The following is a 27,149-nucleotide window of genomic DNA, read 5'->3' on the forward strand; positions in this document are numbered from 1 at the left end:
CAACGCAAATTAAAAAAATGTGCACTAGATTGTTTGCTACAGATAGAGACGTTAAAAAAACTTACATCAGGTATGTAAGAAAATTGAATACACTCCTCAGATCACTGTGTGTTTGTAAATTTACACTGAAAACTATATATATATATATATATATATATATATATGTATATGTGTGTGTGTGTGTGTGTGTGTGTTTCCATGTCTGTGCAACACAGGGCAGAGAAAAAATACATTGATTTTCTCATGAGCCTACAGTTTAATGGAACAACCAAAAACTATGACCTAGAGGAATTTAACATGTCTGTAGTTAAGATGGATATGATGAACACAATGGGTGATGGATTTGTACAGATCCGTGCTCCAAAGGTAACTCTCCCCTCACATATATATCACTGATTAATAGCAAAGAAATACAGATTTTATGGATGTGTTGTGTGAAAATAATCCACGATTAGTGTGGTGTCATGTAACCCTGAATATTGTCCAGTAACAGGAAACGTAGTGATATCACTAAGCAAATGAAGACCTTTCATTTCCACAAAGGGCCGGTGTGGGTGCAGGTTTTCATTCCAACTGAGCGAAGCTACACCTGAGTCTACTGAAAGACAAGATTTAGTTGATTATCCAGGTAGAAGCAGGTGTAGCTTCTGCTTGGTTGGAATGAAAACCTGCACCCACACCGGCCCTTTCTGGATAAGATTGGACACCCCTAGTTTAAGTGAATGCCATCTGATCTGATATCTATGTAATATCTGCTTTTACTGTCTGATAGACACCTGATTATGATCTTCCTTTGGATGTGTTCCTACCTACTAAGCCTTTTGTTCAACAGAAGGTTGGTATACTGACATATCCCTCGGTGGATATCTTTATAGTAAGTCATTCATTCAAACTCATCAACCTTCGTAATATCTTTACATGGCATGTACTTCCAAATCTTAATCTCTTTTCTGCACATAATCACAGAATGACCCAAAGACTGTGTTGAAGTCCAAAGTTATTCGGGTTGAAACTGTTGGACATGAGATCAAGAAGTTGTCTGAACGGCTTTTCATCAAGTTTACAGTGAACGGTAGTGGAATAATAATAACAGTAAGTGATCATCTGTATATATTTTTATGAAGTGATTTTTACATATGTATTGTTTGGATCTTTGAATACAGATTTTTCACACTCAGGTCATGATCTTTCATTCCTCTACATGTAGAGCACATGTTAAACCATTTACATCCTATTCTTTTACATATAGAGCATGTGTTTTTATTTAACTGCATGCTTACTTATAATGCACGTGGACTGCATGTGGTTTAATGTTTCCCATTTTCTCACAATTCAGTTGTCGATCCTTATTTCTCTCACGATGTGAGATGTGTTTACTTGAGCATAACGTGGAAATGCACTTACACTTGGTATTCACATGCAATCATGATATTCATATAATCACCTGAAGGTTTTGTTAATTCTGCCTTTGTGTTTGTTTTTTTCTTATAGGAAAACCATACACTGCAGTGTCTTTTCTATAACGTGGATGCATCAGCAGGTACGTAGGATTTTGTCAAATGCTGCAAAGTTTTAGTTTGTTATGGGTGGTGTAATAAGCATGCGAGCCGACAGCGATGAGAACCTGATCTCATAATAATCTTCTACAAACTGGGGTTGGATTATAGGCACAAGAACGGGTAGAAATAGTTACGCTGCCTCTAAACTTAATGTTAACTTGATGGACCGAGTGACTCACAGCAGCTCAGGAGCATCGCAGAAACCCAAGTGATTCGACTCAGAGTTGATGTAGGTGTTAGGAAAAGATTCAAGATTCAAGATTCAAAGAACTTTATTAATCCCAGTGCAAAAAGTGCAAGGCTATTAGGTTAAAACTGAAAAAAAGATTTTTATTTGGTTCCAAACAGGGCTGGAGTGGGATAACATGGGGTCTTTCACCGACCTGGAGAATTTTAACAGCAATAACGCTGTAATCTGTTCATATGATCACATGACCCCATTTGCTGTACTTCTGGTGAGCATTAGTATTAGAATCAGAAATAAAACCAATATACTATATTTTTTTTGCTAATAAATCTATGTTTATCTTATTAGGTTGACATGAATGTGACACAAATTGATTCTCAGCAGTGGAAAATCCTGTCCACTATTAGTTACATAGGTTGTGGTCTTTCGTCATTTTTCTCAGCAGTCACCATCTTCCTCTACACTTTCATGAAGTGAGTATTAAACTGTAAGTGCAATGATACACTTAAACAGGCTGAGAGAGAATGTTTGAAAGGTATTTCAAGCACTTTCCCTAATCAATTACTCTGAGATCTTTTTAAAATGTGATATCGGAAAAGGGCGTGGCCACCAAAAAGTAGGGCTCAATCCCAGGTCTCTAGCGCGAGGGTTCACGATTCACCCACTATACAGAGTTCAAGACCTAAATGCAAGCTACAATTAGGCATTGAAACAGAACAATAGATCATGTTGGACAAAGCACACGTGGGAATTCCCGAAACATAAACAGAAGCACATGACCACTGCAAACATAAACAAAAGCATAGAAACAGTCCCGCTAGATGCCCAAGCTGACCTAGGATACCACAGAAAATCAAACACTGTGATACTGAATTATACAGTTAATGTCAAGAGTGTCACAGAAGGACAAACAGTAGATCTGAACTACTAAGGAGCCTTTACCAGATATGGACCTTCTGACTAAAATCTTTGTCTTATAAATGTACTGTATGTGAATTGGGCTACTCAGAAATTTATACTGGATATAGTGTCCTGTATTCATATCTATGCTCATGGGTTTGGGCTACTATTCTGAAAAGGTGTGAGTTCAATTCTAGTACCACTAAGATCCCACTTTTGGGTCCTTTATGCAAGACCCTAAACCCTTTACTAATCAGTTACAAGTTTCTTTTCAACCTCATTTTCTTATTCAGGTAATTTGTGGTCTTAATCAATCACAAACCACCGGAACAATTTCTAAGCACCTTAACACACTGGAGGACTGAACACCACTTTTTCCCCCTCAGTTAGTCTTTGTGTGTGTTTGAGAGTGCTAACACAATGCTCCAAAATTTCCTATAGGTTATTAAATCCAGCTGAGAGCTAGTGTACATCATGGCCACAGTATATGATGAATATCATTTTTCTCTGCATGCGCCCACATACTCTGTAGATATTGGTGGGGTTTATCCTGGAAGTGATCACTCCTATAGTTTCATTATAGGGTAAAGGTGATCAGAAGAGTCTTCTTTCTTCTGGACAAGAGGATCCAGACCAAGGGAAATAAATAATTTCCCCCAAATCCCCTGCAACAGAGCAATCTGTTTTTTTGTTTGTTTGTTTTTTAAACTTTAATTTGTGACCTGTCTATATAAAATTTACAATATATACAATAATATATTATACTGTTTTTACAGGACCTCAGACAGAGACACTTCCATCCGTATCCATGTTTCTCTGAGTGTAGCCAATTTCCTCCTCAACATCAGCTTCTTGTTCATTGAATGGGCAGCCACGTGGCCTGAACTCATTGCATGCATCTTTATAGCAGTGATAATACATTACAGCCTCCTGTCCTGTTTCTCCTGGATGGCCATTGAAGCATTACACTTGTACTTGCTTCTAATCAAAGTGTTGAACACCTACATCAAGCACTACATGATCAAGCTGTCACTGTTTGGATGGGGTGAGGATTCTGCCCATGTGGTCCACACTGCAAAACACACTACAGTATAAGATTAGTATTAATATCTACTTATTTTCATTGAAAGACCACTTTATTATAAGCACTTGTACCCCCAGCTTGTTCATGCCGTTATCTAATCAGCCAATCATTTGACAGCAGAGCAATACAAGCTTTCTAAGTGTGTGGAACAGGAAAAGTCGTTTTTCTGTTATTCAGCTCTTTATTTTTTGGCAAGCTCTATAAGTTTGGCATTGTAGCTTCAGATTCCTGTTCCTGCAAAGCTGCCTTATGACAATGTCCATTGTTAAAACCGCTATACAAATAAAATTGAATTGAATGTCTTGTGCTGTTGTAGCCCATTAACATTACCCAAAACTCTTGACTTCAGGATTTTCTGTGCTGAACTGCTGCCACATGTTCGGATGATTGCACGAATGCACAAGCGTACAAGTCTTCCTTGTAAAGTGGTCAGTGAATGTGTAGCACACATGAGATTCTGGAGTTGTTTCTGTTTTGTTTTTTTGCAGGACTGCCTGCTGTCCTTGTTGGAGGAAGTCTGTCTGTTTATGGTATTATACCTTTTTATGGCACCTCAAGAATAAAATTATCAAACACAAATGCAACAGTGAATTTGTAAGTAAATCGTAATATCTTATATAAAACGGTTAAAAAATCTTCTTGCCTGTATTACTATAAACATCTACTTTCGGTGCTACACAGCTGCTGGATTACTGATGATCGCCTTCTGTATGGCATGAACATCACCTACTTCTCCATAACGTTCCTGTTCAACACGTCCATTCTGGTGGCAGTGACGCGTCAGATCAGTAAGCTCCGGCGCATGAACGTCAGGGGCAGCAATCTTCCATCTTGTAGGGACGTTTGCACTGTCCTCGGCCTGACCTTGCTGCTGGGAGTGACATGGAGTTTGGCTTTCTTTACATCAGGATACACAAACTACCCCATTCTTTACCTCTTCTGTATCTTCAACTCCCTGCAAGGTACTTTACTAATAGATCTAAAAAAAAAAAATATTATAAAAATTATTTATTAAGTATTTATTTCTGTTTCTATTTTTCATTAACCCTTTCAAGCGTTTATTTTGAGTTTCTTTATTTTATTATTACTTTAATTTTTTTTCCCTTTAAAATATACAAAAAAGGATAAAGCATTATACATAATTATATATACATCTGTTTTTAAATTAAATTATTAATATTATAATTTTATATAAAAGTATATACAGTACATTGTAATTGATTTTTTTTATTTTTTTTATTTAAAACATCTTACCATTCAGGTCTAAAATATTTAATGTTGAAAACCAAATTGGAAAAGAGAGAAAGTATTACAGAAATTTGTATTTATATTACAGAAATACATTTTTAAAAAATAAAAAAGCTATATCAGAGGCAAAGCTGCACCGAATACAACAAATAGCAACAAAAATCCGGTCAATGCGTTCAATCTTCAGGATAATTAGATTGCAGTTATATTGTAAAGTGAAGCCGTTTGGATGTGAGTTAAATTGACTGCTCATGCAAAACACAAACCACTAAATGTGCATAAATTTGAGACAATACACATGCATTAAACTGATCACCCACAATTCCTAAAACTGTAGTCGTGAAACTAATTTCTTAATGTGATGCCTGCAATAAAATATCAGCACGTCTCCTCAGTGATAAAACTCTCATCTCTCAGCTATGAATATAGTCAACTGGAACAAATCTGGTGCGAAATACAATGTTCGTAATCTGACCTCGTGAAAAAATTCTGCATGTAGCTTGCAGTAGCATTATAGCATCAGAGACTCAAATTCCCGAATCTTCCCCTCAGCATCTTTAAAGGAGGAGTTTCCTCACCCCCTTGTCATCCAAGATGTCTTTCTTTCTTTATTTGTAAAGAAAAAATGTTTTTTGAGGAAAACATTTCAGGATTTTTCTCCATATAGTGGACTTCATTGGTGCCCGCGAGTTTGAGCTTCCAAAATACAGTTTAAATGCAGCTTCGAAGAGCTCAAAATGAACATTTTATACTTTTTAACCAAAAGCTATGACACTATGTCCTACGTAATCACGTCAGAAGGTCATGCGTGACGTTGACAGACCCAGTGTTTACAAAGCGAATGTACAAATACCAAGGAAGTGCAAATAAGTCAAACGCTCTTTACTAACAAAAAGGTACTTATAACTTTGTGTCATTCCACACGCAACTACTTCGGAGCGGTCCTCCTTCTCCACACTAGTCTGTAGCTCCGCCCACGTCAGGCGTGACCTTCCAAACGTGATTACGTGGTACGTAGTGTCGCGGACCGCATCCCAGAGCTAGTGCTAGACGAGCGTTTGTCGTTAAAAAGATACAATTTTTTATTTTTCTAAGAAAATGACCAATCGTTTGGCTAGATAAGAGCCTTCTTCCTGGGCTGGGATGGTTTAGAGCTCTTCTAAGCTGCATTTAAACTGCATTTTCAAAGGTCAAACTCGTGGGCACCATTGAAGTCCACTGTATGGAGAAAAATCCTGAAATGTTTTCCTCAAAAAACATCATTCTTTACAGCTGACGAAAGAAAGACATGAACGTCTTGGATGACAAAGGGGGTGAGGAAATGATTTGTAGATTTTTGTTCTGGAAGTGGACTTCTCCTTTAAGCTTAGTACTGTATTTCTATCAGAGCATCGCGAGCTAATCAATAATATATTGAAATCTTCCCACATTAGTGCTAGTCGTGTTTTCACTGGCCTGACGTCATCATGGTGGGTGTGGTCAGAGCTGGAATAAGAACTGAGATCAGTTAACCTTCCCAGTAAAAAAGAGCTGAGAGTTAGAGAGTTCCACAATGATATGTGACATATTTAATAAGCCGCCAATTGGCTAAATAACTACAGTGAGGGTGTGTGACGTTCATTTTTTTATCTTGTTGATATTCAGGGTTGTTTCTCTTCCTGTGGGTCTGCACTACAATGAAGACGAACAGGCGTCTCAAGGAAAACTCTGTGTCCAAGCCAAAACGTGCTAATGTCAAGACCTGTGAAAGCAGCTTTTCCCAGTGATCAGATCATTATGTAATTTAGTGGTGATATGATCGTATCAAGACAAGAACAAGTCATACAAGTGATTTAAAACCTGATTCGACGCCTTGCTTATTCATTTTTTTATATTCACAGTTGCCTGGGAGCCGTGGAGGTTTCTTATTATCGACATTACCAAAGTAAAATGTGATGCACACTGTTTTGTATAAAATCTACTGTGTGTAGCAGGTATAATGATCTAATGCAATTTAGACTGATTACTTATTAATTCATCACATCTACCTACTGATCTTTTTGGTTTACATCGGCGATGGCCTACAGCCAATGAGAGAGCGAGATACAGGGCAGCGGTGAGTTCGGGGAGGAGTTATAGACCACAGTATCAGCATGCACAGCTTCGGTTGGAGCACAATATTATAGTGTTTATTATTGTAAATCGTGCAGTGTGAACCCGGTATTGGTCATTTGAATCCTTATTCTGTGAGCTAATATCAGAGCACCCCCTGCTGGCCTGACTGGACATTAACTTCACTTTGGGATGTGAATGGGGACCAATTATTCTTTAAACAGTGAAGCAATATGAATTTCCTTCATATTAGTAAGCAAACCTACCTTAGGAAGTCCACGATAAATTACAATCTAAATTTAAATGTAATTATAAATAATTCAAAATAAAAGAAAACAGAAAAAAATAATCATGAGAATTTCAGCTTATTTTTATATGGGTATGTTTTGAGTATGTAAATTAGGTCTGTTCTATTTGTTCTTGTACTAATAATTTGTACTAATTTAATTTTTTATGAATATAGAATGGTGTTAGCTTTAGATACATTATAAGCAGGTTTGTTCATGAAATGTATGTTCATGAATCGTAAAAGTATTGTTGTCGTTTTCTATTTATTTTGCTTTAGGAAGTGACACTTGTAAGTAAGGTAGTCAAATTTCATTGTACTATTATATTACTTTATTCATGCATTTATATGTGATTTTCTGAATATCTTTCTCTTTTTACATCGTTAAATGTTACTCAAGTATCAAAGTGAACAGGGTTGAGTTTTATAAATAAATAAATAAATAAATAAATAAATAAATAAATAAATAAATAAATAAATATTTAAAAAATGAACATCACAAAATAAAAATATTTTTAATTTTATTTATTTATTTATTTATTTATTTATTTAGAAAACTCAGCCCTGTTCACTTTGATGCTTGAGTAACGTTTAACAATTTTATGTAAAAAGAGGAAGATATTCAGAATTCAGTTTTTATAAACAATAAATAAAAAAAATGAAAACTCACTCAATGTAAATGTAAGAATAGAATGAAATTTTTTTCTCTCAATCACAGAGACACTAGTCATTCATGGCCGTCTGCTGGTTCATGTACACAGAAGAGGTCTAGCAGTTCATAAAAGATGCCCTTTTGCTGGCTTCATGGATCTAGTAGGAGGCTTGTGTGATGGAGAAGGCTGTCAATTTGATTCATGCAAATGAACCGTGTTAATAAAACAGAAGCACAGAATTAATGTGCATCCGTGTGGTTCTATAGAAAGGCTAAATATATATTCTGGTCTTTTTCTCTTTAAGTGATTTGAATGTATGTAAATTTGGATCTATATTACGTGTAAAGGTTTGTTCCAGTTTGGTTGACTGAAGGATGAAAGTGTTGGTGATCATCTGTTCAGTGGTCATCTTCCCATCATCAGCTGTAAGATCGAATGTGCTCACCACCTTCTCTTAATTAAGAGAAGGTGGGGAACAATATAAATTGCATATGTTTCATTTGACTGGAATAAATTCCAGCACCTGTACATACTGTTAAAATGGCGTGTCTTGTTATATTATTACATCGTAAGCCGTATTTTCAATTTTCTAAGTGTTTATGAACAAAAGATAGGATGACACCATGTTCATTTATACAACATTGACTTAGCGTGTTTGTCTCTCACCTCCAGGGTTGTGGTTTTTGATGTGCGTGTGTGGAGTTTGCATGTTCTGCCTCAGGGTTCCTCCCCTTTCCAAACACAAGTTGTAGGGCTGATTGGCATCTCTTAATTGTTCATAGTGTATATATGTGTGTGTGTGTGTGTGTGTTTGTTCCCTGCGATAGACTGGCATCCTGTCCAGGGTGTACCCTGCCTTCTGCTCGAAGTCTCCTGGGATAGGCCCCAGGTTCCCTGCAACCCAGTAGGAAAAGTGCACATACACGTGGACATGCACTGCACATACATGTGGAGCAACCTTTGAGGAAATGGTAGCTTGGTGGTTAGTCTACTGACTAGATGTTTGTGAGCTCAAATTCCAGACTCTTTAACCTGGATAAGTGCTAAACTCAAATATACGTTGAACTTTCTGTACTGGTTTCTACAATTAATTTATTTCTTTCATATGGAACATGTAATACTACCGAACAGTTTGTTATTGAAAAGGCTAACACTATTTAAATCAACCAGAGTGTGATATAAAATGAAGCATTGTGTCCTGGATATGCATGTTTTCATGTGTGATGCTCTGGAATTTGTGTATGCAAATGAATAAGAGGAGCTATAACAGATCGAAACCCTGCAACAGAAATGAGTCCTTATTTTCAGTTGAGCTGTTTAGGTTCTGGACATGATTTTGGTAAGTTTTACCAAAGTGTTTTTTTTTACTGAGTGGTATGAGGCTGATTATAATAATAATAATAATAATAATAATAATAATAATAATAATAATAATAATAATATAAGACATGAATAATTCTTCAGATGGATTGTTCGTCCATCTTATTGTAATATTCACAAAAACAGGGATGAATTTGCATTTATATAGCTGTTACGTTTTTTTTTAATCTTTCTGTTTTAATTTGTAAGAAAAAACCCGCTGCAGTTTAGTTTGTCTTTGCATACTGTTACATGTTCTCACTACCAAAGTATCTCGTTTCTGTTTATCCGTCAATTGGTCTACCTATTCATAGCAGAGAGAACCGCTGATATGAAACCTCTCTACTTTTTGGTTCTGCTGATCTTTGGAGCTGTACCTAATGATGGTTGTAATGCAACAGAAGAACAGATGGGTACAATTATTTCATTTTATCCTAAATAGACTTTGGTGCTCAAATCATCACAGATAACATAATGACACTCATTATTATTGTATTATTTTTTACTTTACCTAGCTGTCTAGCTATCTGTTCATCCAGACATGCATCCGACAGTGTTTTCCAGTGGACTGTGGATATTTGATATATTTCTTCTCAGTGAACCTTACAGCTACTACTTTCTATCTTTCTTTCTGTCTTTCTTTCTTTTGATTAAACTTCAGGTAAAACAAATATCACCTGCAATGTCACGACTTGTGAATCAGCTGAAACGCTTGCATTTATACCCAACATGGATGTAACAAGCCGAACAAAACTACAAAAGACATGCCGCACATCAGACAAATACATCAGGTAAGAAAACATTACAATTCAAAAACGCACTACTCAGTGAGGCTGGGTGTTACTCTACTATGTGTTTGTAAACTGAGGTTGGAAGATACCACTGACGTTTTTGCACCACAGGGCAGAGAAATACTACATCCATCAGCTCATTAACCTATGTTTTGAAGGGCCAAACACAACCTATGATTACGAGAACTTTAAAATGACCGTAGTTAAGATGAATATGATGAACGCCACGGATGGCAGGCTTGTAAAGATCTCTGCTCCGAAGGTAACACTCAGCTATTCTATAATAATAGAATAAGGAATTAAACACAATGTAGTGGGCAGTTTGTTGCACGATAGATAGATAGATAGATAGATAGATAGATAGATAGATAGATAGATAGATAGATAGATAGATAGATAGATAGATAGATAGATAGATAGATAGATAGATAGATAGATAGAGTAAATAAATAATAAGTAAATAAATAACTGAGTGAATATGTGCAGTAGCTACTGAGTAGATAACACAGCATGAATGGGTATGTTATAATAGGAAACTCTAATGGGTATACAAATGTATGTAAATATATGCAAGTATGAAGAATAAATACATGTAAGAGACACGTACGTTGTATATACAACAGTATCCAAATTATCCATGAATAATATATAATGTACTGCATATACAGATAATATACAGATATTTAAAGATAAACTAGGATATGTGTATTTATTACATAGAAGAAGTTTTATTATTGTGTCACATTACATTACAGCAAAGTGGAATCCTTTTTTTTTACACTCTTTAGAGAGTGAGGTCAGAGCACAGGGTCAGCCATGGTGCAGAGCCCCTGGAGAAGAGAGGGTTAAGGGTCTTGCTGAGGGGCCAAATCCAATCAACAGCCTAAAGGCACCACTGTCCCCTGTATTGCCGTATATAAAGATAATACAGAATATTTAATATAGTTTAGAGTTGCAGGATGATTACAGGCAGTGGAACATCAGCAGTCTATCTGAGTGTAGTGTAGAGTTCAGCTAGATAATGGTTGTGGTGAAGAAGCTGGTTCTCAGCATGCTAGTTCTGGAGGCAATGTTCCTGTATCTCCACCTGGAAGGAAGAACAGTTAGTGACTGGGATGGGAGGAGTCGCTGATGATTTTGTGTGCTCTACTTGAAGATGTTCGTTAGCTGGTATCTGGTGAAGATGTGCAGTGGATGGTAGTTGAGCTCCAGTGATGTATCGGACAGTTTTCACCAAAATTTGCAGGGCTTTCTTTTCATACACAGTTGAGTTGCCTTACCACACTGTGATGGAGTTGGTCAGGACAGGATGCTTAGTAGTGAAGTAATAAACTGGGTAAGATCTCAGGAGACAGATGAACTTCCTTTAGTGTCCTCAGGAATTAAAGACAGGAATTTGAGCCTTCCTATCAAAAATCAAATTATTATTCTGCCGGGTCAGATCTTTGTCTCAAAACTGAGCAGTTAAGGGCCCTGATCAGGGCCCCAGCAGCGACTGCTTGGTGGTCCTGGGATTTGAACTCACATCCTTCCAATCAGTAGTCCAAAACCTTAACCATTCATCAGTGCAGTAATGATTAATAGGCTTGTAGAAATGTTATAAATATAAACACCTGACAGTTAAAACAGCCAAGATAATGACATGATCAATTAAATGTTATCTGATATCTGTTTCTATTGTCTGATAGCTGTCTGATGATGATCCACCAATAGATATATTCATCCCTAGTGAACCTTTTCTGAATATCTCAGTGGAGCAGTACAAACTTGGTATAGTGACATATCCCTCAGCTCAACAGTTTATAGTAAGTCTTACATAACTGTAAACCTCCATAACCTTAAAGTTAATCTTTAAATAACTAGGTTTTCTGCTGAATGCTTGAGTCAATATTTACATACGTTTCTGCCCATTTTCACAGAATGACCCAAACATTCAGCTGAAGTCTAAAGTCATTCGCGTTGAATCTTTCGGATGTGAGATCAAGAACTTGTCCAGTCAACTTGTTATCAATTTTCCAGTGAACAGCAGTGAAATAATACGTGTAAGTTGTATAGTTGTATAGCTTATAGTTTTAAGATCCTAGTTTTGTCATCCTTGGGATCCTGTCCAGGTTTATGGCACTCACTTGCCTTACAAAAAGTCAGATAAACTACACGAGTCACATTTGAAATTTACCCTTGTGTTTTTTGTTCTTTAATCATTCAACTTATATGTTTCATAAATGTTTTTGTACGTAGGGCATATACATAATACATATATATGCACTATATTTATTTATTATTTACTTTACTTTACTTACTTTTTCTTTTTATAATTTATTATTATTATTATTATTATTATTATTATTATTATTATTATTATTATTATTAGATGCTTTTTACACGATTCCTTTATTTTCTTTTTAGTTTTCATGTGATTTTTCCTATTCTATTTTCATTATACTTTTTACTGTTTTTTTTTTTTATTACTATTATTTTTATTATTTTACCCAATCCACTTTTAAACAATTACCTTACTTTCACTTGTAGTGCATTTGGTTAAATTTTTTAAATGTGTGTGTGTGTGTGTGTTACTTTCAGGGCATAGCAGGTTAAAACTCACATTCACATGTTATTTACAAAAATGATTCATTTATCGTTAATTTATTATTATTTATTTGCTTGTTGTTTGTGTCTTTGTGTTTATTTTCATAGGGAAACTATAAACTGTCATGTCGGTTCTTTGATGAAACAGGTATGTGGAAATTTTTTGAGTGCTGCTCGGTGGTGGTGACGAGAACCTGGATTTATAATAAACGTTCAAAATGGATTCGCGTTACAGTTGTAAGAAAAAATGATTACATCGCCTCTAACCTTAATCTAAAATTGTAAATCGTACAAAACGTGAGTACCTGGTAAAATTGGTAGTGATAATTGGTTGGGTATGCTGAAATTAAGTGCTTCATAAGCTTTATGATTTTAAATGATATTTGATAATCATGTTAATACTCCTTATAAGACCACTAATATGCTAGGTGAAATAATGTAGAGGAAAATGCTACGAGAGAGATTACTCACTATAGAGGATAATTATTAACGAAAAGTCCACTTTAGCCTAGGTTTCGACTGGTAGATTATAAGGAAGTTACTGAATTCTCTATTAAACAACCTGTCACTGTACACAGTGTTGTGTATGTACTTGTGCATCAGGCAGTGTGTATCCAATATATTGACACAAGCGCCCCCTACTGACTTCACCTCTCCCAGAGGATCCTTGTTACTAATGAACTGAAACTCCCTGCATTCTTTGATACTACCTAACTACTACTGCTACTATGACTAGTATTGCTATTACCTCTACTACTAACTGGACTGGAGAGGAAAAGATGTAGATTTAGAAAAGTATATAACGTCACATCTCAGGAACATCACAGAAACCCGTCTGCTTCATGTTCACACACAGAATCCCGCCTGTTTGCCGCTATTATGTTATAAAACTAACCAGAGAATCTTATTTGGTCCCCAATTAGTGCACAGGTGGAAAGAAGTGAGGTCTGACACTAACCTGGAGAACAGCAACAACACTGTAAACTGCTCATATAATCACATGGCCCTCTTCGCTGTATTTCAGGTAAGCACTGAAACAGTGCTATAATAAACTATAATAAATAATTGTAGTTGTGGTGATAAACCTGTATTCTCTGTCTGCCTGTTTGTCTGGGGAGCAGAAGCGGACCTGTAATAGTCACATAGGTCGTAGTCTCTTTTTTTTTCGCTCACTCACCATTATTTATTTGTTTTTTTGTTTATCCTACATCATTAACCAGTGAATTTCTGTTTACTTGTTCCTTTACGGCTTATAGATGAGAACATTTTTCACTTCAACAGCATAGAATTGAAATTTGAAGAGAATCTTACTGCATTACTCTGTACCTGGGGAGGCTCCCAGTGTTATGTAGAGTGCACCTCTGTCAATCTCACCGCAAACATAACGGCCGTGAAAAACGTAACAAGTCTGACTAACACAACTACAGGTCAAAACATAACTCAACTGGACATCAGGATGGGTGAGGCACAGTCTGAATTTTCCTGAATGAATTTGCAATTTCTTAGTGCTGATGAAAGAGATGCATTATTCAATCATTCATTTTTTAATAAATCTTAGGTGAGAGATCGACCACATGTAACGTCACAAAGTGTGAATCAAGTGAAATGAGTACATTTATCAACACAATGGACTTAACGAGACTAATTAAAGCACAAAAGATGTGTAATAAACCATTTACCTCAGAAGTATACCTCAAGTAAGAAAACAGACAAATTCAGATACGCTGCTCAGTGACTGATCCGTATTTGTCTAGAAAATGTGACTGAAAGATATGCTGATGTCTGTGCCACACAGGAAAGAGAAAGAGTACATCGATCAGCAGATCAACTTTCCATGTGAAGGGTCAAGCTGTACCTATCACCACGAGAATTTTACCATGACTGTTTTTAAGATGAAAGAGTTACAGAGCAACATGGATTATGGGAGAGTAAAGATGTCTGCTCCAAAGGTAACCATCAGTCATTGCTGATTCGCAAATGAATAAGGAATGATGAAATAGTCTAAGCTATGATGTTGCAATGTGGCTTAACATGGTGGTTTTTCAGTCGCCTCAGGCTTGCCCACTATGGACGATTTTGTCTAACATTAATCTTGGACTATGTTTCTTATGTTCTGTAAAGCTGCTTTGAGACAATGTCCATTGTTAAAAATAAAATTGAATCGAATCGAACTGAACATGAAGCAGAGTTACTGTTACCACCCGGAAGTGGATTATTTTTCAATAACAACACTTCACACTTTGCTCTATTCCGCTTAAACCGCCTCAATTTGCAATTGGCATGTCCAAGACCTGAAACAAAAGTTAGTTCCTGTTATGACTTACATTATAGCAGATATATACATCACTCCCTCACCTGCTTTTTGTTCTTCTGGCTCTTGGGTTAGTAAGAAAACAAAGACTTTATTGTGGTGGACTGCCATTCGAGGCTCCTTCCATTTATTGTTAACTGATCTTACAGAAACTTCACCCTTTCAATGATGTTGCATTTGTTCTTTCGATCCATTTACTAGCAGCAGTCGATTTTGTCGATGGTCCGTCGTAGAAATCCCTGCGCCTGTGGATGAGAAGTTATTCTAGAAACAATACCATGTTAGAATGAACGCATTAACCTTAACGTGATTTGCAATTGGAATTATTGTTAGAGCTATTGTGATAGAAGTTAATGGATTCAAGAATTCAACCGTGCCGTGGTTTAATAACGAATAGGCTTCTAGGCATGATAGAAACATCCAACAATTAAAACCACCAAGATAATGAAGATTTAAAGTGTTTAAGTGAATGACATGTGATCTGAATAATATCTGTCTTGACTGTCTGGTAGTGGTCTGATCAGGATCTACCCATAGATGTATTCTTCCCGGATGAATCATTTAATCGTTCAAATGAGGATTTCCGTGTCGGTATAGTGAGATACGGATCTGCTGAAAAGTTTAACGTAAGTCTTTAGTACATGTGCTTACAATCGCTTTAAATGGCATGTATTTCTCTCAGATGCTTGAGTTTGTTGCCCAAAATAAATATAAATCCATATCGCTTTTCTGCACATTTCCACAGAATAACTCAAACACTGAGTTGAAGTCCCAGGTCATTCGTGTTGAAATCGTAGGAAATGAGCGCAAGAACTTGACCAAAGAGCTTGTTATCATTTTTCCAGTGAGCAATATCATAGAAAATGATGTAAGTGAATACCCAAATATATTTTTCAGATCCTTAAACTGTTGTCCATGCCGCTTTCTTCCCTTACAGAAAAGTCTCATAAACTTCACATGAGAATAATCACATGATATATATATATATATATATATATATATATATATATATATATATATATATATATATATATATATGATTTATTTATTTTACTTACATGTGATTTTTACAGATTATTCATCATCAATGTTCTTCTTTACATTTATTTCAATATGCAATTTTTGCGATTTTGTAATTTCTGGAAGTCCAAAGAGGAGGTATATGGATGTAATAAATGAGGATATGAAGCTAGTGGATGCAAGTGTTGAGGATGCAGAAGATAGGGATAGGTGGAGAGAGATGAAGAAGAAGAAGAAAGAAGAAGAGGCGATTTTTGCACATTATTTATGGGGTCCCCCCCACACACGATTGCTGTTACACATGTAAAGCACGTCTTTTATTTCCATATGTGATTTTTACACACTATTATTTTGTGTTCAAATGTTGGATTAATTTTTTTAAAAGCAAATGAAGATCAAATTGAATTACATTAATCAATCAAATGAATGATCAGCTTGTTTTTCTGTGACATGTACATTTGGTTTCATTGTTCACATGTTATGTGCTCACATGATTATTGTCAGGTTTATTGTTCACACATGTATCTTAGCACTTTCTCTGTTATTCCCCTGTACTAACATGCTGTTGATATAATCATGTGTGGGGGGAAAAAAAACAGTCTGAAAATGTTATTTTATCTGTTTGGTAATTCTCCCGTTGTGTTTATTCTCATAGGAACGCTATAACCTGTCATGTATGTTCTATGATGACGAAGGTATGTAGGATTTTTTCAATTCCTGAAATGTTTTATTTACTTGTAAAACTGCCACACATGGGGTTGGATTAAAGGGTAATCATTTTTGTTTATCAAATAGTATAGATGTAATAGAATACATGAGATAAAAGTAAAAATGCATGAAGTGAAGTAAAAAAACAAGTACAAAAATTACTGTAAAGAAATTTTTAACAAAGAAGGTAGATAGATAGATAGATAGATAGATAGATAGATAGATAGATAGATAGACAGACAGACAGACAGACAGACAGACAGACAGACAGACAGATAGACAGATAGATAGATAGATAGATAGATAGATAGATAGATAGATAGATAGATAGATAGATAGATAGATAGATAGATAGATAGATAGAAGTAATTTGTTTTCAATATGGTGAAATAGAAATAAAATGAAGTATTTTTTCACTTAAACGCCAAATTGAAAAGATACAAATTCAAATGCTTGATTGCTTATACATAAAATAAAATTAAATTGTATAGAATTGTTCAGGTTGATTAAGGATTCATTCATTCAGTGTCTTATTCAGAGTCTTATTTGATTCCAATTAGAGCACAAGTGGGACACCATGGGGTCTTTCACCAAGTTGAATTTTACCAGCAAGACCGTAAACTGCTCATATAATCACATGACCCCCTTCGCTGTATTTCAGGTAAGCACTGAAACAGTATCAGATATAAAGTATGTAAACTACTACAGGTATAGTTGTGGTAATAAATCTGTATTCTCTGTCTGCCTGTTTGCCTGCGGATTTCTCACTCTTTCGGTGTTCACAGAAGGAAAACCGGCCTTGTATTACCCACACAGGTTGTGGTCTTTTTTGTTGTTGTTTTTTTCTTTCTTATCACTCACTCATCATTACTTTTTGTTTTTCCACTGGATGATAGCTTACTGTTTTTATGCCTTCTCTTTATGCAGTTAATACTACTCAGTGCCTTTTAACCTATGACCACGAAGAATTGAATATTCATGAGAATCTTACTACATTACTCTGTACCTGGGGAGACTCCCAGTGTTATGTAGAGTGCACCTCTGTCAATTGTACCACAAACACCACAGGTGTGAAAAACTTGCAAAATCAAAGCATCTCGGCTCTAAGCATGAGACTTTTCTTCAATATAAGTAAGCCACAATTTGAGTTTTCCTGAATAAGTCTTGAGCACTTATTTTTTTTCTTTCATAACTGTTCGATTGTTAAATTGAAGTTGAATTAACAGGGGTCATTATGTTTTCTGTGTTCTTTTTATTTATTTATTTTTAATGTCTAGATGAGCAAAGTGTCACATGTAATGTCACGAAGTGTGACTTCGACGAAATAAATGCATTGATAAGAACTTCATCCAGCTCTCAGAACCTGAGGGACTTAAAAAGAACAGGGTGGATATATAAAATGTGTGTAAAGTTGGCGTCTGATAGCAGATTTAAAAATACATACATCAGGTAAGCAAACTATAAAATCTGAAACCACACTGCACATGAAATTCATGTGTTCATGACTGGAACAATATGTCCTTGTCTGTGCAACACAGTGCAGAGAAAAAGTACATCGATTTCCTCATCGCCTCACCATTTGATGGAACATCCAAGAATTATGACCTAGAGGAATTTAACATGACTGTATTCAAGATGAACACCACAGATCTCGGGCTTGTACAGATCTCTGCTCCAACGGTAACACTCCCCTCACATGTAGTAACTCAGGAATAGCACTAGGAAAGTATTTCTTTCTTTCCCTAATACCACGTCAATATGCCACTGATCGTATTTTTCATATATTTCACAACACCAGGTCACACCTTTGAACCATTTCTGGTTGTATTTAAGGTGTTTTTTTTCCCCATCTTATGACTTTATATAGCATCTATAAACAGCCGCTCCTTCACCAACCTCCGTTTTTTTATTTTCCCATGAGGTTAAAAAGCAGAAAACAATGCAGCATGTCATTTACTGAGAACCCAGAAAGAGTTTGACATGAAGATTCGGAAAAGTGGAGACTCCTTCGAAAAAATATATTTTTTAATGTTTTAAAAAATATTTTTTTTAATATTGATATTTTTTTTATATTAATATTTTTTTATTCGAATGTCTCCTTGCTGAACGTTTTACCATATCATTGCATGATTTTTGTTTTTCTCTTTGGCTTTTGATTGCATTAATGCAGCCGAAATATTGTCTGTTTAATAGTAGGCTTTGTTTGTCTGCCATACAGTCCCCCAGAATTAGCTGTTACCATAGAAACGATAACCCATTAGAATAAGCGAATGATGATAATTGCGTGATTTGAGATATAGTCAGAACTACTGTTCGAGATGTCCGATGGTGTAGAAAATGAATCTAATCCTGCTGAACAATCAGAGCTGAGAATCCAACAGCTAATGATTAAAACCACCTAGATTGTTAAACACTTTCATTTTCCAAGTGTTTACATGAATAGCATATGACGTAAATAATCTCTCTCTGTTGCGGTAGGTGCCTACTAATCGTCTTCCTTTGGAGGTTTTTGTCCCTACTGAAGCTTTTAAAAATGTCCCTGTGAAACAGCACAGAGTTGGCATAGTGACATATCCTTCTGCCACTCAGTTTATGGTGGGTCTTAAGTAAACTTTCATAGTCTCTTAAAATGACATATATACAGCTCTGGAAAAAAAAAAAAAACCCTATTGAAAACCTCTGGAATGTCATCAAGAAGATGATGGATGGTCACAAACCATCAAGCAAAGCTGAGCTGTTTGCTTTTTTGCATAAAGAGTGGTATAAAGTTACCCAACAGCAATCTGAGAAACTGGTGGAGAGCATGGAGCCAAAACGCATGCAAATCGGGGTTATTCCACCAAATACTGATTTCTTAATGTTATTTAGCCAAAGCATTAACGCAATACAAATTATTTGCATTTTGTTTTATTCGAGTTATTAAAGCTCTGCAAATACTGCATGATCTTGGGTTATTTTGATGTGTTGTCATTTCCTTTAAATATACAACTCTAAATACCAATAGTTATATTTTGAATTTAGGAGAAATATTGTCAGCAGTTCACAAAAAAATGAAACAAATCTGTTCATCTCACCAATACATGAACCTTTTTCCAGAGCTATATGTATATTATATATATTTATATATATATAAATCTGCAGTGTATCCACTTTTTCCATATATTTACAGGATAGCGACACCCAGATTAAGAGCAAAGTCATTCGTGTTGAAGCGGCTGGACATGACATTACGGACTTGTCCACTCGACTTGCTATCAACTTTACACTGAACTACAATGAAAAAATACCTGTGAGTGATCACCTGTGCATAGTGTATATTTGTCAGATCCTAGTTCTGGCATCTTTACAATCTTTTCCAAACTTGCCACGCTCTCCTCCCTTGCAGAAAATTCACTTGAGCTTCACGTGAGAATAAACATCTGACTCAGATGGTTATGCGACCATGTTTCACACCTAGTGCATGAGTTTCTATTTTTCACATATCTCTACACAATTCATTTACTTTCAAATGTGATTTTTTTTTACACTGGATTTATTTAGTTAGAGGTGTCATGCATGTGTTTATAATTGTACATAAATTGTACTTTCACATGTCGTTCACCTGTATTGCTATTGACATAATCACATGTGGGAAATCTTGGAAAGAGTTATTTGCTCTGTTTGTAAATTCTGCTCTTATGTTTATTCTCATAGGAAAACTATACCCTGTCTTGTCAGTTCTACAATGAGAAGGGTATGTAGGATTTTGTAAAGTGCAAAGTTTTGTTATTGATGTTGCAATAGTTTACACTGAAGAAGATCAGATCTCATAATAATCTTGCACATATGGAGTTTAAATGGAGATTAAAGTCACAAGAACTGATAGATATAGTTACACTGCCTCTAAACTTGTGATACAAAAATGAGGTGTGTAAATGAGTAGTGATGATTGGTTGGTTATGATAAAATAAAGAGTGCTCTATAAGTGCTCCCTATTTTGAATGATATTGATATTGGTAATGATGCTTAATACACCAGATGAGTAAAGATCACCTAATATACTGGGTGAAATACCTCACAGAGAAAGGTGGCAAATGCAGAATATGAGAGAGATTATTATTCTGGAGGTCCACCTTAGCCTAGATTTAGACTGGTAGGTAAACAATAAGGTCACAATAACTTAATTCTTTATTATAATACAACTTGATATACTGATACTTGATATGTTAAAATGTGCTTGTGTGTCAATAAGCTCCTACCAGCGCCCCCTACTGACTTCGCCAAACCCTAAATGCTAAATGTAAATGTTAAGCAAGTAACATTTACATTTACATTTCCTGCATTTGGCAGAAGCAGACATACAAGAGTGCTTTGAAGACTCTATCAATGAATATACACTATACTGCCAAAAGTATTCTCTCACCTGCCTTGACTCGCATATGAACTTAAGTGAAATCCCATTCCTAATCCATAGGGTTCAATATGACGTCGGTCCACCCTTTGCAGCTATAACAGCTTCAACTCTTCTGGGAAGGCTGTCCACAAGGTTTAGGAGTGTGTTTATAGGAATTTTTGACCATTCTTCCAGAAGCGCATTTGTGAGGTCACACACTGATGTTGGACGAGAAGGCCTGGCTCTCAGTCTCCGCTCTAATTCATCCCAAAGGTGTTCTATCGGGTTGAGGTCAGGACTCTGTGCAGGCCAGTCAAGTTCATCCACACCAGACTCTGTCATCCATGTCTTTATGGACCTTGCTTTGTGCACTGGTGCACAGTCATGTTGGAAGAGGAAGGGGCCAGCTCCAAACTGTTCCCACAAAGTTGGGAGCATGGAATTGTCCAAAATGTCTTGGTATGCTGAAGCATTCAGAGTTCCTTTCACTGGAACTAAGGGGCCAAGCCCAGCTCCTGAAAAACAACCCCACACCATAATCCCCCCTCCACCAAACTTTACACTTGGCACAATGCAGTCAGACAAGTACCGTTCTCCTGGCAACCGCCAAACCCAGACTCGTCCATCAGATTGCCAGATGGAGAAGCGTGATTCGTCACTCCAGAGAACGCGTCTCCACTGCTCTAGAGTCCAGTGGAGACGTGCTTTACACCACTGCATCCGACGCTTTGCATTGCACTTGGTGATGTATGGCTTGGATGCAGCTGCTCGGCCATGGAAACCCATTCCATGAAGCTCTCTGCGCACTGTTCTTGAGCTAATCTGAAGGCCACATGAAGTTTGGAGGTCTGTAGCGATTGACTCTGCAGAAAGTTGGCGACCTCTTCGCACTATGCGCCTCAGCATCCGCTGACCCCGCTCCGTCAGTTTACGTGGCCTACCACTTCGTGGCTGAGTTGCTGTCGTTCCCAAACACTTCCACGTTCTTATAATACAGCTGACAGTTGACTGTGGAATATTTAGGAGCGAGGAAATTTCACGACTGGATTTGTTGCACAGGTGGCATCCTATCACAGTTCCACGCTGGAATTCACTGAGCTCCTGAGAGCGACCCATTCTTTCACAAATGTTTGTAAAAACAGTCTGCATGCCTAGGTGCTTGATTTTATACACCTGTGGCCATGGAAGTGATTGGAACACCTGATTCTGATTATTTGGATGGGTGAGCGAATACTTTTGGCAATATAGTGTATTAACACTGGTTCAATAGTTCACAGACTTAGGATACCATCAGGCTAAAAACTGAGTTTATTTTTTTCAACATACAACAATACATAAAACAAACAGGGACGAATAAGAGCTAGTTTAAGTGCGTCAGAAGGATGTAGGTCTTCATCCAGCGTTTGAAGACAGTCAGGGAAGTAAGACACATTAAGCCATTAAATTCCCTGTATCTTTTGATAATAATAATAATAATAATAATAATAATAATAATAATAATAATAATGTATGAATATTATTATTATAAAAATAATAATGAAGATAAGAGAAAAGGATTTTTATTTATTTAATGCATTTATTATAAACTAATTCATTTAAATATATTGGTTCATTAATATATTGTATTCAAAGAAATTTACAATAATGAAACAGATATAAAAGTGAAACTTTAAATACCAAGATGAAGGAATTATCAGCTAAATACCAAAAAAAAAAAAAACATTTAGTAGAAACCAATCATAATGATGTATACAGGATTCAGGAGAAAGCTCAGGAACATCACAGGAACCGATCTTTTGAAAGCTGAATTTGCAAAAGTGTACAGCATTCGTTTTACGCATCTTCTTCTTGTGTGTACACGTAGGCACATAGCTGCTGGCAGATATTAGACTAAAGCTAACCATAGATTCTTATTTGGTCCTGAATAGTGTACCATTGGGAAAAAACGGGGTCTTTTACAGACCTGGAGAACTTTAACAGCAGCAACACAGTAAACTGTTCGTATGATCACATGACCCCCTTCGCTGTACTTCTGGTAAGCTCTGAATCACTATCAGAAATTGAAGAAAGTGAGTAAATTTGTTATACTATAGCCTTTCGAATAAATTTGGATTCTCCATCTGCTTGTTTGTGTATTAGGCTAAGCCAGATTTGGATGCTAAGCAGTGGAAAATCCTGTCCGCTGTTAGTTACATAGGTTGTAGTCTTTCGTCGTTTTTCTCAGCAGTCACCATCTTCCTCTACACCTTCATGAAGTGGGTATTAAACTGTATATGTGATGATGTACCATTGGCTAAGACCTAAGATTATTTTTAAACTGTATTTCTAACTATTCTAACAATGGAAAGATCAGCATCATCCCTCGGTCAGTTTTTTGATGATGATGACGCTGAAGAGTGCCAATACATCACTCTAAAATCTCCCATATGTGTTAAATTGGGTGGAGATTTGGTGTTTAGGAGGTTAATAGCATACAGAAATAGAGCACAAACATATCTGTACTCTGTTTTTACAGGACCTCAGACAGAGACACTTCCATTCGTATCCATGTTTCTCTGAGTGTGGCCGTTTTCCTCCTCAACACCAGCTTCTTGTTCACTGAATGGGCAGCCACGTGGCCTGAACCCGGTGCATGCGTCTTTATAGCAGTGATAATACAGTACAGCCTCCTGTCCTGTTTCTCCTGGATGGCCATTGAAGCATTACACTTGTACTTGCTTCTAATCAAAGTGTTCAACACCTACATCAAGCTCTACACGATCAAGCTGTCACTGTTTGGATGGGGTGAGGAATCGGGTTCATGCGGCCCACACTGCACAACACACTACAGTATGAGCCCAATGAGGAATGGCTAATTAAAATATTAGTACAATTACACCCAAAGGCCACTTTATTAGAAACACCTGTAGCCCTGCTTGTTTTTGCAATTATCCAATTATGTCAATCATGTTTCAGCAGAGCAATGCAGGATCACTGAATCTGGACATTAAAGGTTAAGAAAAAATGGAAAAGGTCTCCAGTTCTGGCTCTCCATAGATAGAAACCTGCATGTGGTCTTCTGCTCTTGTAGCCTCTTCACTTCAATGTGTGATGTGTTATGCGTTCTCAATTTGTTGTAAAGAATAGTTATTTGATTGACTATATATACTCTTCCTGTCAGCTTTAACCAGTCTGGACTAGACAATCAGACACTCATTAGCAAAGCTTTTTTTTTGTTTTATCGCACAACTTGTGTAAACTCAACACACTGTGGGGAAAATTCCAGGAGACTCACACTGGCTCAACAACCAAGTCATAGAAATGACATTGTGTTCTCTCACTAGAGCTTTGATTTAAAGATTATCTCAAGTGCTTGAACTTTATCTGCAGGATTTTATGCACTGGTACTGCAGCCACATGATTGGGCCGATTGGAAAATCGCATGAATACTCAGGTGTGCGTATAAAAGTGGTGTGACATGACATTCTGTATTGTGTTTATGTTTCAGGAGTGCCTGCTGTCCTTGTTGGAGGAAGTCTGTGTGTTTATAAAAGCACACATTTTTATGGCACCAGAGAAATAAAATTCATAGACACAAATGAAACAACAGAATTGTAAGTAAATGCCTTGCAGTTTGTATCATAAAACTGATTTTTGTTTTATTAAATGCCCTAAAACACTTGTGTGAACGGTCAGTCAGCAGTTCTACAGGGCTGTAATACAATAAACCTATATTAAAAGTCTGATCTTTGCTGTCTGATCCCAAATAACATGTACAATTTGTACTACACAGCTGCTGGATTGTTGATGATCACTTTCTGTATGGCATGAACATCACCTACTTCTCCATAACCTTCCTGTTCAACACGTCCATTTTGGTGGCAGTGACGCGTCAGATTTTTAAGCTCCGGTGCTTGAACGTCAGAGGCAAAAAGCCTCTATCTCGTAAGGACATTTGCACTGTCCTGGGCCTAACCTTACTGCTGGGAATGACATGGGGCTTGGCTTTCTTCATGTCAGGACACACAAACTACCCCATTCTTTACCTCTTCTGTATCTGCAACACCCTGCAAGGTATCAGTAAAACTAGTGCTTTGTAAAGAAAAATAATTATGGCCTAATTGCATGATATTTGCCTATGCACAACACAAATGAGATTAAATGTTAAAATGATCCCATGATTGAATCACTTTGCTTTGCCTCCTTTCTTTGTTCATGGACTCTCACTGAAACAGTAGCTAGGTTGTGTTCAGAAAAAGCGCAAAGTGAAGACAGACATTGTAGCTACATTATGCAGCTTTATTTTGTTACATAATAAAACAGTGAAACCTGATTGGATGGTATTCCAGGATAACCCCGCCCCCATCCACATGGCAAAAATTAAGCATTTTTGTACCAGAGACGGTGAAATTCCCAGTTCAATTCCCTCAGCATACCTGAGCATCGAGATCCAACCAACAGACATACTTAATTCTTGACACTAATCCTACACAAATGTCTTCACTGACCCTGACATCACCATGGTGGGGGTGACCAAAGTTGAAATGACTGAACAAGTATTCAACCTACCCAGTAAATGAATAAATAAATAAATAAATAAAAGCTGAAGTTTAGGTTTCATGACGTTAACTTTTCCCTTGTTGATCTGCAGGCTTGTTTCTGTTCCTGTGGTTTTACAGCACAATGAAGAGGAACAGGAAACTGGTGACACGGTCCTCAACCATGTCTGAACCGATCAGTGCTCCAGTCAAGAATATCGAAAGTAGCTTTTCTTACTGATTACGTGTCATTTAGTGGCGTTGTGATTACACTTCACACTAATTAGCTATCCAGACATGAACAGAAACAAGACTGCTCATTTTGTGGAAATGAGACGTTAACACACTTATTTCTGTTCCTGTGAAATCCTTCAGAAATTTTGCTCCAATTTGTCAATTCATTTGGATGAATGTTCTTTTATTGCACAGTTCTTTTAATTTACAAGCTATAAGTCATTTCTTACTCCACAAATCTTTTGAGTTAACTACTAATACAAATTGTGGTAGATTCCTAAACCACTATAAGCTATGTTTTGATGTTTTGTTATTATTATTATTATTATTATTATTATTATTATTATTATTATTATTATTATTATTATTGATGGGGTATAAGCCACTTTCCTCTACTTATTATTTGATTTATTCATGTATTTATTCTGTTTTCACCACTGTTGTTTACATGTTATCATGTTCTTTTTATAAGATGTTTGTACAGTAACAATTCCGTTTCTACAAAAAAAAAAGAAACCAGAAACAAGTAATGCAAGTTATTAAACCCGACCTATGACGAGTTTCATAATCAGTTGCACAGTTCACTTTTTTTCGGCTGTGAGCGACTGAGTTCCTTTTACAAAAGGAAAAGACGCACATCGTTTTGGAGAACCCATTGTGTGTGTATAATATGTATAATGATCCAGTAGATTTTAGACGGAGTACTTCTTCATCTTTTAATTCTCCATCACCTCTACACTTATCTGATATTACCGGATATTATAGGTTTTGATATAAAGCACTCTTATTCTTAAACTAGCAGAACTTTTGTCTTGTTTTGTATTTGTACAAATGATCATACCGCTCTCTTCTAGTATGTTAAAGTGATGCTGGGTTTCTTTGAGCTTATATCAGAGAATCCCCTCTGCTGGCCAGAAGTGACATTGGCGTTGTGGATGTGGAGGGATTTACCGAATATTCAGAGCAATATGAATTTCATCATTTTGCAGTGTTTTAAACAAGGTTAAACATAGGCAGTCCAATATAAACTCTAATTTAGATACAATTGTAAATGCAAGCACAAGAGAATGAATTTGAATTTATTTTTATTTTTAATGTCATGATTTCAAAACAATTAATTTAATGTAATTTTAAGTTATTGAAAATAAAATTTAATGACTATTTATGTATACTAATAATTTTTTTTGTATTAAATTTTGGTTCATGATGTGAAACTGGTAAGTAAGCTATCCCGAATTAACCA

At 36.3% G+C, this 27,149-nt stretch overlaps 2 protein-coding genes across 5 annotated transcripts; both read left to right on the forward strand.

Moving 5' to 3' along the window:
- The first annotated feature begins 222 nt into the window (after positions 1-222).
- On the forward strand, positions 223-8,973 carry LOC131360118 (adhesion G-protein coupled receptor G2-like). Of its 2 annotated transcripts, none has more exons than XM_058400223.1 (10): positions 223-366; positions 773-874; positions 967-1,092; positions 1,492-1,540; positions 1,908-2,014; positions 2,095-2,219; positions 3,423-3,691; positions 4,219-4,324; positions 4,412-4,692; positions 8,836-8,973. In XM_058400223.1, the coding sequence occupies exons 1-10, from the start codon at positions 244-246 to the stop codon at positions 8,970-8,972; spliced, it is 1,425 nt and encodes a 474-aa protein (XP_058256206.1). In that variant the 5' UTR covers positions 223-243; the 3' UTR covers position 8,973. The 2 variants fall into 2 exon arrangements, with proteins under 2 accessions (XP_058256206.1, XP_058256207.1); XM_058400224.1 differs by lacking the exon at positions 8,836-8,973 and adding an exon at positions 6,623-7,727.
- A 180-nt stretch (positions 8,974-9,153) lies between these two features.
- Positions 9,154-27,012, forward strand: LOC131360116 (adhesion G-protein coupled receptor G6-like). Of its 3 annotated transcripts, XM_058400220.1 has the most exons (29): positions 9,154-9,347; positions 9,682-9,780; positions 10,029-10,158; positions 10,270-10,420; positions 11,847-11,963; positions 12,078-12,200; positions 12,853-12,892; positions 13,668-13,768; positions 13,866-13,890; positions 14,001-14,204; positions 14,303-14,441; positions 14,540-14,693; positions 15,568-15,681; positions 15,801-15,923; positions 16,731-16,770; positions 17,344-17,444; positions 17,569-17,599; positions 17,711-17,914; positions 18,061-18,232; positions 18,322-18,463; positions 19,262-19,378; positions 19,953-20,072; positions 20,477-20,516; positions 23,084-23,190; positions 23,295-23,410; positions 23,671-23,939; positions 24,643-24,748; positions 24,928-25,208; positions 25,786-27,012. In XM_058400220.1, exons 1-29 carry the CDS (start codon positions 9,299-9,301, stop codon positions 25,911-25,913), a joined length of 3,543 nt encoding a protein of 1,180 aa, XP_058256203.1. In that variant the 5' UTR covers positions 9,154-9,298; the 3' UTR covers positions 25,914-27,012. The 3 variants fall into 3 exon arrangements, with proteins under 3 accessions (XP_058256203.1, XP_058256204.1, XP_058256205.1); XM_058400221.1 differs by lacking the exon at positions 19,262-19,378; XM_058400222.1 differs by lacking the exons at positions 9,154-9,347; positions 10,270-10,420.
- Positions 27,013-27,149: the final 137 nt, after the last annotated feature.

This window comes from Hemibagrus wyckioides, linkage group LG10 (genome assembly GCF_019097595.1).
Source record: "Hemibagrus wyckioides isolate EC202008001 linkage group LG10, SWU_Hwy_1.0, whole genome shotgun sequence".
NCBI classification, from domain to species: domain Eukaryota; kingdom Metazoa; phylum Chordata; class Actinopteri; order Siluriformes; family Bagridae; genus Hemibagrus; species Hemibagrus wyckioides.

Coding starts and splice junctions, on each gene's coding strand:
- LOC131360118 (XM_058400223.1), top strand. CDS start 244: ATGAGCCTACAGTTTAATGGAACAACCAAAAACTATGACCTAGAGGAA. Junction 1,093..1,491: donor GTAGTGGAATAATAATAACA/GTAAGTGATCAT, acceptor TTTTTCTTATAG/GAAAACCATACACTGCAGTG. Junction 1,541..1,907: donor TAACGTGGATGCATCAGCAG/GTACGTAGGATT, acceptor GGTTCCAAACAG/GGCTGGAGTGGGATAACATG.
- LOC131360116 (XM_058400220.1), top strand. CDS start 9,299: ATGAGTCCTTATTTTCAGTTGAGCTGTTTAGGTTCTGGACATGATTTT. Junction 12,893..13,667: donor TCGGTTCTTTGATGAAACAG/GTATGTGGAAAT, acceptor GTCCCCAATTAG/TGCACAGGTGGAAAGAAGTG. Junction 25,209..25,785: donor TATCTGCAACACCCTGCAAG/GTATCAGTAAAA, acceptor GTTGATCTGCAG/GCTTGTTTCTGTTCCTGTGG.